The 11,291-nt window shown below is 46.1% G+C and overlaps 1 protein-coding gene across 4 annotated transcripts in view; it reads right to left on the bottom strand.

The window, feature by feature from the left end:
* Positions 1-477: 477 nt before the first annotated feature.
* The window catches only part of DHX35 (DEAH-box helicase 35), a 65,857-nt gene continuing 55,043 nt past the window's right edge, over positions 478-11,291 (bottom strand). For 2 of the 4 annotated variants that reach the window (XM_072801017.1, XM_072801019.1), the window contains 4 exons: positions 9,813-9,894; positions 7,862-7,933; positions 5,343-5,454; positions 1,693-4,473 (listed from right to left, as the gene is read on the bottom strand). In XM_072801017.1, coding sequence (XP_072657118.1) covers positions 4,399-4,473; positions 5,343-5,454; positions 7,862-7,933; positions 9,813-9,894 — 341 coding nt within the window. In that variant the 3' untranslated portion in view covers positions 1,693-4,398. The other 2 variants (XM_072801018.1, XR_012018582.1) reach the window with 2 other exon arrangements.

Below are 11,291 nucleotides of genomic sequence, written 5' to 3'. Positions count from 1 at the left end.
CAAAAATAAATGTTTGACTTTTCTATGGAAAGATCCCAATCAGAAACTGGCAAAAAGTAGCACCGCTTTTGGACTTTATTTAAACTTTATTTAAATGGTGGGTGATGTTTCCCACCATTTACTCTCATGAGTCTAGAGGGCGTATGGTCGCAGTGATCTTGCTTGATGAGGCTCCTTGTGTCCACGGAACCTCAAAAGCCACTGTACCTCTGGGGCATCAAGTCCAGGCCTCCCTCAGAAGAATCCACTGGACCATCTTAAAATATAGACCACAGGGCAGCCCAGATGGCTCAGCGGTTTAGTGCCTGCCGTAGGCCCAGGGTGTGATCCTGGAGACCCGGGATCGAGTCCCACGTCGGGCTCCCTGCATGGAGCCTGCTTCTCCCTCTGCCTGTGTCTCTGTCTCTCTCTCTCTGTGTCCCTCATGAATAAATAAAAACAAAACAAAACAAAAATACAGACCACGAATACCACGAGTAGGGAGGGAACACATTTACTTGAGGTACAAAGGTTTACTATTATTAACAAGTTATCACTATTATTTACATGTTTACAAAATGGAAATAAAAATGACATACATGTTTGGTGCCAAAGTGGCACATCCAAACTAAGATCAGTACAAAAATAAAATTTCAAGCTACGTGTTTTTAAAATAAAAGTCATTGAAACAGTAAGAGGAAAACCTGCATCGGTCCTGTGTTGAAACGCAAACATCATCCCAGCAAAGCCACCCTGGGGCGACAGTAGAACCAGAGCCTGCTGGGAGGGCCGCCCCAGGTTCTCACCGAACCCACACAAAGAAACAAAAAAACAAATATACAAGTTATGTTCCTGAGCTACAGAAGCTTAGAGCCTCTAACTGTTGTGAATTCCTGTGACAGAGGGTTCTGGCCAGGGTGTGAGCTGGCGAACTCACTAGTGCTCAGCTCATGGCATCAGGATGTGGTGTCAATGTGAAGAGAAAGCCAAGCCCCGCTGCAAGAGACAGAAACCCTTTGCTAACAAAGAGCAGTGCACACGAGTCCTGTCGGTCACCAAGCCTTGCAAAGTCTCCTGCCACAGACACACAAGGTCACGGTGCAGAGGGAAAACAGAAGCTGCTTGGTTTGGGAGCCCCTGTGCCCGCCACACATGCCCCTCAGTGATTCTGGCAGAAACCGCAGCCTGGTCTCATCCGTCCTCAGACACGCGCCTGTTCACAGCCGGCAGCAGACTTTACTGGTCAGTGCAGCTGTGGCCTCGCCAGGGAAAGCAGAGCCTGCCCGGCACCCCCCGCCCCGTCCAGCCTGCACAGCGCTTCAGCCTGCAGTGGCTGGCTATCCTCCACGTGCCCCATGAAGCTGGGCCAGAACCGTGTGCCTGCTGGAAGTGGCATGCTGGGTCAGCGGGGGTGCTGAGTGAGCCGCTCCGCCTGGGTGCAGCGCAGCAGGATGCCTGCCCATGCACAAACTCCCCCGGGATCCCAGCAAGGAATGCAGATGCCAAGGGGAGCAGGAAGGAAGGGGCTGATGAACGGGCTATGGCCCACTTCAGAGCCACAAAGATTCCACGTGAGCCGAGGCCAGCTCACCACCCAGGGCCGGGGACCCGCAGCATGGAGGAGAGGGCGCCAAGCCCCCTGCGGTGGTGGCCGAGCTCTGCTCACTGGTCCTGGACCTTGGCCCTTTTGGCTTTGAGGGACAGGTGCTGCAAGAGAAGAGAAGCCATCAGAGTTAGGGGTCACTCAGCAGAGAGACTGGACTTCAACATAACCCTCACATAAACGACCCAACCAGCGCTGCTCTCTGGTTCCCACACTCTGGGGAGATGCTGTGCCCCTCAATAAGCAGTGTGGTGGGAGACAGCCAGAGTGACTGACCAAAGCAATGGCCCTTCAGTAAGGTCCAGCAGCCCAGGCCCCAGCCCGCCACAGCCAACCCTGGTCACGTAGGGCCCTGCGGGAAGGTGGCAATGGGACATGCTTTCCCTGCACCCCAGGCCCCAGGACAGCACCACAGCCAAACCCTGTGCTCAAGGGACTGGGGCTTGGGCTGGACATCACCTCACGTTTCCATGAATTTCTTGTGAATGGTCAAGGAAAGGTAGCCTCTCCATCGGGACAAGGGGACCCAGCATCCCAGCACACATCTCCACATGCAGGTACATGTGCTCGGGGCGCTGCCCTCACAGACTCCCCTGTCAAGCACATGTGCAGGAGAGACACCCAGGAGGTGTCCTCCCAGTACCACGTTTTCCTTTCAGAAAACAGAGCTCCCTAACAGTATGAACAGCACACGATGCATAACATCATAACCACAGGCACCAGGTAATAGGATTTAGGGATACCATTACACTTCACGTCCTAAGATGGACGGATGTGCTAGAAATCCTAAAACACGCATTTAGTGCAGAGTATGTGAACAGAAGCTTTGAATCAAGGATCTCTCTATGTCACCCTAACACACAGTAGGATTTTCACATGAGGAACTCCCGGCCTGACTGCCGGTCCCCAACAGGCTCAGTGCCCAACACCTGCACACCCACGTGGGCTGAGACAGCAAGGCCACTGCTGGTGGGGAACCACGGGCCCTAGAAGAACGTGGGCTGAATTAGAGACAGAACACACCATGAAGTACCTGTACTGCTGACGGAGTGAATGGGACACAAGTCCCATAGAGCAGCAAGAAGTCTCTTTCCAACCACGCATACTGAAAAAAGGACAAGTACAGTTCCTGCAAAGGCCCTGGTTAAGAGGGTTTTTCCTAGATCCCAAGGACACCTCTGAGAATCAGGACACAACACTTTGGGCCTGGAAGGAGAACCTCTGAGCAGGTCACCCTGTTCCCTCTAGCTGGGGTCTTGCTGAATTTGTCATCTCCTTCCTCCCCACACTTTACCCAAGAGGACCCCTCCAACTAATGTTAGACACTCGTGGCCCTAGCTTGGGAATGGGGCTGATGTCATCATGCCCATGCACACGACCATTTTTGGTGCTCATTTCTGAGAAGAATGCTGAATGTAAACACAGCCGACTCTGGACCATTTCAGGCCTCTGTACAGGGTGAGTGACATTCTGCAAACAGCAATGGAAAGCTACCAAAGGTGCCAGGAGCAGAGGCAGGGACCTTCTGAGGCCAGTAGGCAGGGGCATGTGTTTGACAAAGGAGCATCTATCATGCATGGGCAGCCACTGGAGACTTCTACAGCTCTTGGGGAAATCCATTCACTCTGCACAAGTGAACAGAAGTACCTTTGGATTGTTTTAGGTAAGGGGCCACAGTTCTTGAGGGGTTTTGGGGCCCTCGCCTATACAGTGAAACTGTGACAGCAGATGACTTGTAAGATCCAGGCATCTCTAAAAATACTCTGATCTTATGCAGTGATCTGAGTAAGTCAATAAGCTGGATGACAGGTATTTGGAGAGAAGAGACTAATGCAGAAATCTGGGATTGTCATTGTCTTCGAACTTCTGGGACTATCTGCTCTAACTTGGTGGGCCTGAACTAAGATTTTGAACTGAGAAGGGAAAATGACTCAGCTTCTGTTCTCTGAGAGTCTGAATGGATCCACGACAACTTTGGGTTAACCCCCTCTCATGCTCGCATCCCCCGACTTGAACCACCAGCACTACCCAACTGTATTATTCTCCTCAGTTTCTGGCTGGCAGTTCTCCTCACTTGTCTGGACTTCTGAAGTCTGCTGTTTTCCGCTCAAGGGGTTGTGAGGGGAAAGACATTCTCACTTGTGTTCTTGTCAGCCCTTCCAGCCCTTCAACACAGCACAGACAACATACTCTGAATTTTTATAGGTGCCTGCGGCTGATCTCATATCTAACTGAAGTATTGGTATGAGGATATGTGAAGAACTGTAGAGGCTTGAAATAGTTTTCATTTGATTGGATACAATTATATACTTTAAGAAGGTTTTAAAAAGACAATTTCCCCTGACACTGGAGGGATGAGAAGAGCCTTCCATTTACAGGGCCACATGTCAAATGTTTGCAGGAGTCAAACAAGTGAAGCAAACAAGTGAAACACGGCTGTGGCACCCGGACAGCATTATTCACAGCCAGCAGCCGTCCCTCAGCCCCTGCTGATTGCTGCCAAGCAATAATGCAGGCCCAGTGTGGCAGACTGACTTTCTTTTTTTAAAGATTTTACTTATTTGAGAGAGAACAAAACAAGAGAGAGAGCACAGGCAGAGATGAAGAGCAAAGAGAGAGGGAGAAGCAGACTCCTCACTGAGAAGGGAGCCCGATGCGGGACTCGAGCCCAGGACCCTGAGATCACGACCTGAGCTGAAGGCAGGCGCTTAACTGAGCCAACAGGCACCCCTTGCACTGGCAGACTTACCATTTCTTTTAAGAGAAATCTGAAACCCTTATTTACTGTAGAATCTCCCAATTTTTAAATGCATCCATCAATCCAAATTTGGGGTTGAAAACATTGCAGTCTGGTTACAGCCCTGATGAAGTAAAGGTCTGGACTTTGTTTTCTAGGGTAAAGAGTAATATAACTGAACAAAGTATCTAAAGCAACTGTTTTCAGGCAATGGGCAACAAAGAGGATAAGCAGTAAAAAAAAAAAAAAAAGAAAAAGAACTAATTCACACTACAGAACACAATCAGCAAGATGGCAGGCTTCAATCCAACCATATCAATAATTGCATGACATGTGATTGCACTGAACACTCCAATTAAAAACATGACGCAGACCAAACAGAATGAGTCAATGGAAGCTTCTGAACTCTGATTTACCTGTTTTCCTGCCAGCCTTCCAAATATAAGCACCAATTAAAGATCTTGTTAGAAGAATATATAGACTTCCCCAGGCATTCCAATGAATACACCAAGTTTTTGTGTGTGAAAATAAAGAAAACAAAACTGCATCTCCTGCTGGTCATGCCCATGAGCCTGCCATGGAAGAAGGGTATACACAGGAATGCCAATGCTCAGCGTCACCACCTACTACACAAACCACCCTGGGTGTAAGCTTGCACACCTCTTTATGTTCTTTGTGAGGCAATCTTCATCAGAGAATATTTGTGCCACTCCTTGTGAACATGGTCCAAAGTGTGATATAATTTCTTTTGAAGAAAGAAAAGCAGAGGGAGAGAGGAAAAGCCAAAAATACATTCTTTTTGTCTTGTAAGTTGGAGATTTGTTTCTAAATGCACTTCACTATGAGCAAATGCTATAGTGCTTTCACACAGAATGGGGTAGGGATATGGAAGTGGCCTTTCCACTCCACACACTATTGGCGGCAATAAATTTAGGGCTTGAAACTGGAGAATTGGTCTGTACTTAAAAATATGAAGAAGCAGCTAAGAGGTGGTTTTGACAGATAGTCTCTATTCACTCCTACCGTTCCTTGTTGATAGAAGTGTGGAGCCAGCTCCAACAGCCAAGCGGATTCGATAGCAGTCACATCTCTCATGTAATACTTGGAGGTCTGTATAACTTCATTGTAGATAACCCTGAAACCAGGAGAAAACAAGAATTTCCTATACTTTATGGTAAGAATCCAGAACCACAGCAAGCAGAGCTGGTGAGCTTTCCCCTTTCCCCAGTACCTACTCTGTGTGCCAGGGACTACAGTGAACAAATGCACTTGTGCCTCACGACCTGAGCGGTAGCCAAGAGTGTGTTACCTTAGAGGGGAGACCCAGTCTGACAGGACTTCTAGAACATCTCCTTTAGCAGTGCAGGACCTTTCTGGATTCTCAGTCTGCACGTATGGAACTCTCAACAGAGCACGGACTTTATTAGAAAATGTAGAAATACAAGCAAAGGCTGGCTTGCCTGATTCTGAAAAGGGATGGAAATTAACTGTAAAGAGACACAAGGGAACTTTTTAGAGATGGAAATATTATATATCTTATTTGGAACGTGGATTACATAAGTGTACTCAGTTGTCAATATTCTCACTGTAAATAAATTATACCTCTACTTATGGGAAAAAAGGAGGAGGGCCTTGCCTGAGGCTGAGGTAAAAAGACACCAAAGAGACCAGAAGATAATTTCAAATTCTCAGATTTTAGAGTTTGTGTATTGGATAGATACCCGTTTCTGAGATATCTAAAGTGCTGATTCAGGGCTTTCCTAACAACTATACACATCCCGGCCACTCTGCCACCATGTGCTCCTTGAAGCCAACAAATGACCAGCTACTGAAGGTCAGTGCAAGGGAGGGGGCCTCTGCAGAAGCAAGAGAAGAGTGCTCCCTTTGCCACCCTAAGGTAATGGGGCTGCCTCAGGACTGGCTCTGTTCAGCCATGCTCTCTTTGCCCTTCAGGGATCCTTGAGAATGAAGCAGAAAAAAGAAGTCTCCCAAATTAAGCAACTCCCAAATTAGTCAACCCAAAGTCAGCAAACCCTTGGGAAAAGATCTAGAACCAAGGTCTGCTTTCCTCTTTAAAGTTTTTTTTTTTTTTTTTTTTTTTTTTATGATAGTTACAGAGAGAGAGAGGGAGGCAAAGACACAGGTAGAGGGAGAAGCAGGCTCCATGCACCGGGAGCCCGATGTGGGATTCGATCCTGGGTCTCCAGGATCGCGCCCTGGGCCAAAGGCAGGCGCCAAACCACTGCGCCACCCAGGGATCCCCTGCTTTCCTCTTTAACTCACCGTGCATGCTGATGGATGTCAGGTAACATTTCTAAACCCAGAACTGACCAACCAAGTCTCACTCCAGCTAAGCAGTTTCTGGATCTGCACTGGTTACAGGACCAAGTCTTATTCTTAGGTCTCAGCAAAAGGGTCTCAAATGTTGCCACCCATCAAAACCACCTGGAGCGGTTGTTAAAACAGGTTGGTAGACCCCATTCCCAGTTTCTCATTCAGAAAGGCTGGGCATGGCTGGAAAATCTGCATTTCTAACAGGCTTCCAAGTGATGCTTTTGCTTTACCTGGAAACCACACTTTGGAAACCACTACTCTAGGGTGCCAAGTACCTTACAGCAGATCTCTCTGCCCTCTCCTTCATTCCACCATTATCTCCCCTCCCCAGGCGCCCTCTCTCTCCTAGGCCTTTTCCACCTATCTGTGGTAAAGAATCAATTCTTGTTTTTTTAAAATTTCCAGTCCATTGTGAGAACAGTATTTTTACAAAACACAATATTAAAAAATTACTAGAAAAATGAGATTTTAAGACCTACAGAAGACAGGCTCCACTCTTATTATCAAATTGGGCAGACAAAAAAACTTAACCTACTAAAGTACTATTAGAAGTTCTAAATGCCTCCTCTTGTGTGCGCATTTCTTCCTTCACAGGCATGGTCCCAGACTCACCCAATCTCACCTACCTACCACCCTAGGGTAGCCTCGGGCCCGCTGCACCAGTGACTCCCCATTTCCCAGACAGGTTCTCTCACCTTCCTGTGGCTGTGCCTCTGCTCCTACCTCCATCTGTATTCCCTTCACATTCTTTTCTGCTTGAAAACTTCTGTTTGCAGGCCCCAAAGCAAGTGTCACCTCCTCCATGAAGCCAGCCCTGACTCTCCCTGGCATGTGAGGTGCCAACTTCAAAGCTTTATACTCCCCTGGCCCTCAGTCCCTTCTCCTGAGTTGCTGGAAGCTGTCTGAATTTACATCTCCATCAGGACTGTGGCCCGGAACCCAATGTGCCTCCACATCACTGTGTCCAGTGCAAGGTTTAGCCCCTAGTATGGAGGTGAAAATAAATGTTTGCTGAACACATAAGTGAGTAGAGGAATATCACCATGTGCATTAGGAAATCTTTGATAAGAACAGAAATTACGTAGATGACTCAGCATAACAAAGACAACAAACATGTATGCCAGGCGCCAAGCCAGGCCTGGGGGTGAACAAGAAGCAGGCCCTGCCTCCTGAGCAGTTACAAGGCTCAGAAGCAGGTCGTGGCTTACCAGCGAGGCGGCTTCTCTGCGTAGAGGACCGAGGCAGGGTGGATATGTAATTCATGATCGTCACGGATAGTCCTTGCAAACAGAATTTTATCTGAAGTCAGTCTAAAATACTCTCCCACAGATGTGTCTCCTATTATCCAAAAATGCATGCGGGTAGCACTTCACTCAAAAGAACTATTCTCTCCATCTTCTCTAGTGTGCTGGTGGACCCCTCACCCACTGCCACCCCAAAAGTCAAGAACAAGTCATCCAGAAAAGAGGAGAAAAACAGAATGTCGCCATTTAGGAAAAAACATGAAAAATTTACTGCTCTGCTCATACTCATGTTCATGTTTATCTTCCATACGTTCTCTTTCAAAACAGTTTCCTCAGGGATAGAAATAATATATACAGTTACTTCTGTAAAAATTTTCTATTAAACAAAGTTAAATAGTAAAGATAAAGGCTATGGGGAGACAAAATAACAGGGAAAAGAAAGCTCAGTATTGGACGATCCATGTCTCTGAGATAACATTTCAAATTTCAACTCAGATGTGATTCAATTTAATTCAAAAACTCATTACCGAACACACAACTATCAGTAAGATCAGATCACAAGAGAGCATAATAAACAGATGAGGATGTTGCTGCCCAAACCCTGAGTATGGGATGTTCCTGTGGGTGCCAGGGACCTGTGTGTCAGGGAAGTGCTTCGAGCACCATGAGTGAGCTCATCTCCTGCTCTGTGATAAAACCAGCACGCCAGGGTCCTGCTGTGCTACCAGGTGGCCTGAGCGGATCGACACGGAGCTTTTGCCTCAAAGGGACTGGCAGACCATGAAGCCTGTCATGTAGCCCATATTTTTTTAAGGACTCTAGTGAAAGAATTTTCTTAATGCTAGTACAAACTGCTTGCTAATATACCCTTGAGGCAAGTGGGGGAATCAAAAGGACAACAAAATTACAGGACTCACTGCAGACCCTCACAGGCCTCTCCAGAGTTGCCATAAACATTTGAGAGGGGGAGCTCAGGATGGGTAACACTGTCATGGCCCTGAGGAGCTAGAATACTTGGCCTGGAGTAACAAACAGAACATACTAGAGGTAAAGGTAAAATGCTACACTGAGGTTCAAAGAGCTACCAGGATATTAGATGTAAGAGACCTGGCTGCCAAAAGGCGAACAAGAAAGCTCAGTGAAACTCTGGACTCCTTCACAAAGCCCAGCATCCAGGACAGGGAACACTGTGGCCAACTTCCCCTCAGAAAATAGGAACATAGTATTTTCTAAGGGGAAAAAGCTAATGACAAAATAATATATGGAGAAAATGCAAAGAAAAGCTGGGGAGGAAGCCTTTGGACTGCTCCCATATGAAAGAACAGATGCACGTTTAAAAGGCTCAGGTGAAGTGGACCAGAATGAGCCAAGGTCCTGAGGTTATTAGGAGGGTTTTAGTGACCAGTGATTTTCTGTCCAGAAAGTGGAACTGGAAGAAACGGGCTGTGATCTGTAGCAGGAGGCACATGCAGCACATGAAGAAACACTTGCCAACATCCAAATACAGCAATTGTGGCCACAACCTACCTACCGGGTAGGCAGTGGCCTCAGTCCCACAGGTCTCTAAAAACAAAATGAACTACCGAAGGCCAGGGTAGTTTCTCCAAGAAAGGTCTCTTCCAGTTCTATTGTTCTGGTAATTAGAATGGAAATATTTCCAGCCTCCAGACTTATAATTATATCATCCTTCTACAACATAGGGATGAGCTGAATATTTGAGAATCATGTCCATCAAGTAAGATATGATGCTGAAAGCTATGTAGTAAACTTCAACTCATCTTTGGAAGGAGGCAGGAGATAAAGAGAATTTATTTAATTTAATTTCTGTACTCTTTGAGCACATCAGCTTTCTAATGGGGTAGAGATCATCTTTAAGATTTCTCCTTTTAGCAAATGACTCCATGAAGTATGTTACCTATAAGCTCCAGTAGAATGAAACCGTGCTGCATTTGCAAAGAATCCTGAAACAATGCACCTCAGGACTGGATCTGGATCACCTATACAAGGTAGCAAACAGAGTGACGGGTGAGCCCCTTGCCTCCCCAATGCTCTGTGTGCTCAGGCCTGTGCTCTGAGGCCCCACCCCAGACTGCTTTGAGCCACCTTGCAAACCTCCCCGAACCAGCCCCAGCCCCATGCCTCCCGGGGCTGGGTGCCTGCATTGGCACCACCTACAGCTGTTGAGAGAACCATGCTGGATTGTTCCTTTACCTTGGGATGCCCCAACTCCCCAGGCCACAGGTGACAAGACCAAAGCCGGGCACCAGAACCCAAGGGAGTACACCATAGGCTGGCCAATGATCCCAAAACTCCTTTTTTAGGAGAAAATCTTAATGTTTCTCCCATACGTACATCACAAAGTTATTTCTGTGGTTAGAAGCTACAGCACATAATTCTTCACAATTTTTCGAATGTCCCATTTTAATTGGTGTCTGTATTGCTACAGTAAACATCTTCCAAGGATAGAGCCCAACCATTTATTAAATGATTTCCAAAGGATACATTCTATATGATTATGCAAAGGATAATGTCATGGATGTGGCTTACAACATGCCACATTCCATCAATTTTTTATTTTTTTTTTTTTACATTCCATCAATTCTAAGACTCACTCTTTTTTTCCCCTTTAACTTACTGAGATCAGGACAGCATTTTGTAATTGTAACTGGCAGTACTTTTTTCTTAGTGGTACATAAAATAATGGCATGCCCTACAAATGATGGCATCTTAGGGACGCCTGGAGGCTCAGTGGCTGAGTGTCTCTTTGGCTCAGGTCCTGATCCCAGGGTCCTGGGATTGAGTCCCGCACTGGGCTCTCTGCAAGGAGCCTGCTTCTCCCTCTATGTCTCTGCCTCTCTCTGTATGTCGCTCATGAATAAATAAAATATTTAATAAGTAAATAAAACATAAGTTTTAAAAAAAATGATGGCATCTTAGATCCAATGAAATACAGTGTATTGGTAAGTAAGTTCCCGAAAGGTGGTGTAATTTACAAAACCATCAACGGTGCATGAGAGTGTCAGTTTCACCATGTTCTTACTGGCAATGTTATGGCAAAAAGGCACGCCTTCTTCTACTGTATGTTGATCAATTGCTATCTATATTTCTTCTTTTGTGAGTTTTCTGTTCCTTTGCCCATTTGTCAACTTGAAAACTAGTATTTTTTATAAGCATGTTAAATGAACTCATCCTGTGACAAAGTTTTTAATTTCTCATCTATGCTAAAAATATTTTCACTATTTGCTTTTTCTTTAATATTCAGAAATTTTAAGTTTCTACATAATTTATTATTTCTATGATTTTCTCTATTGCTTCTCAGCACAGAACAGATATGATAAATCTCAAATCTACATTTCTAACCACAATCTGATCCAAGATTCAATCTCTTCTCTCC

Source organism: Canis lupus, chromosome 26 (assembly GCF_048164855.1).
Source record: "Canis lupus baileyi chromosome 26, mCanLup2.hap1, whole genome shotgun sequence".
Classification (NCBI taxonomy): Eukaryota; Metazoa; Chordata; class Mammalia; order Carnivora; family Canidae; genus Canis; species Canis lupus.
Note: the sequence above shows the minus strand (reverse complement) of the source record. Positions and strands in the feature narration are given on the sequence as shown.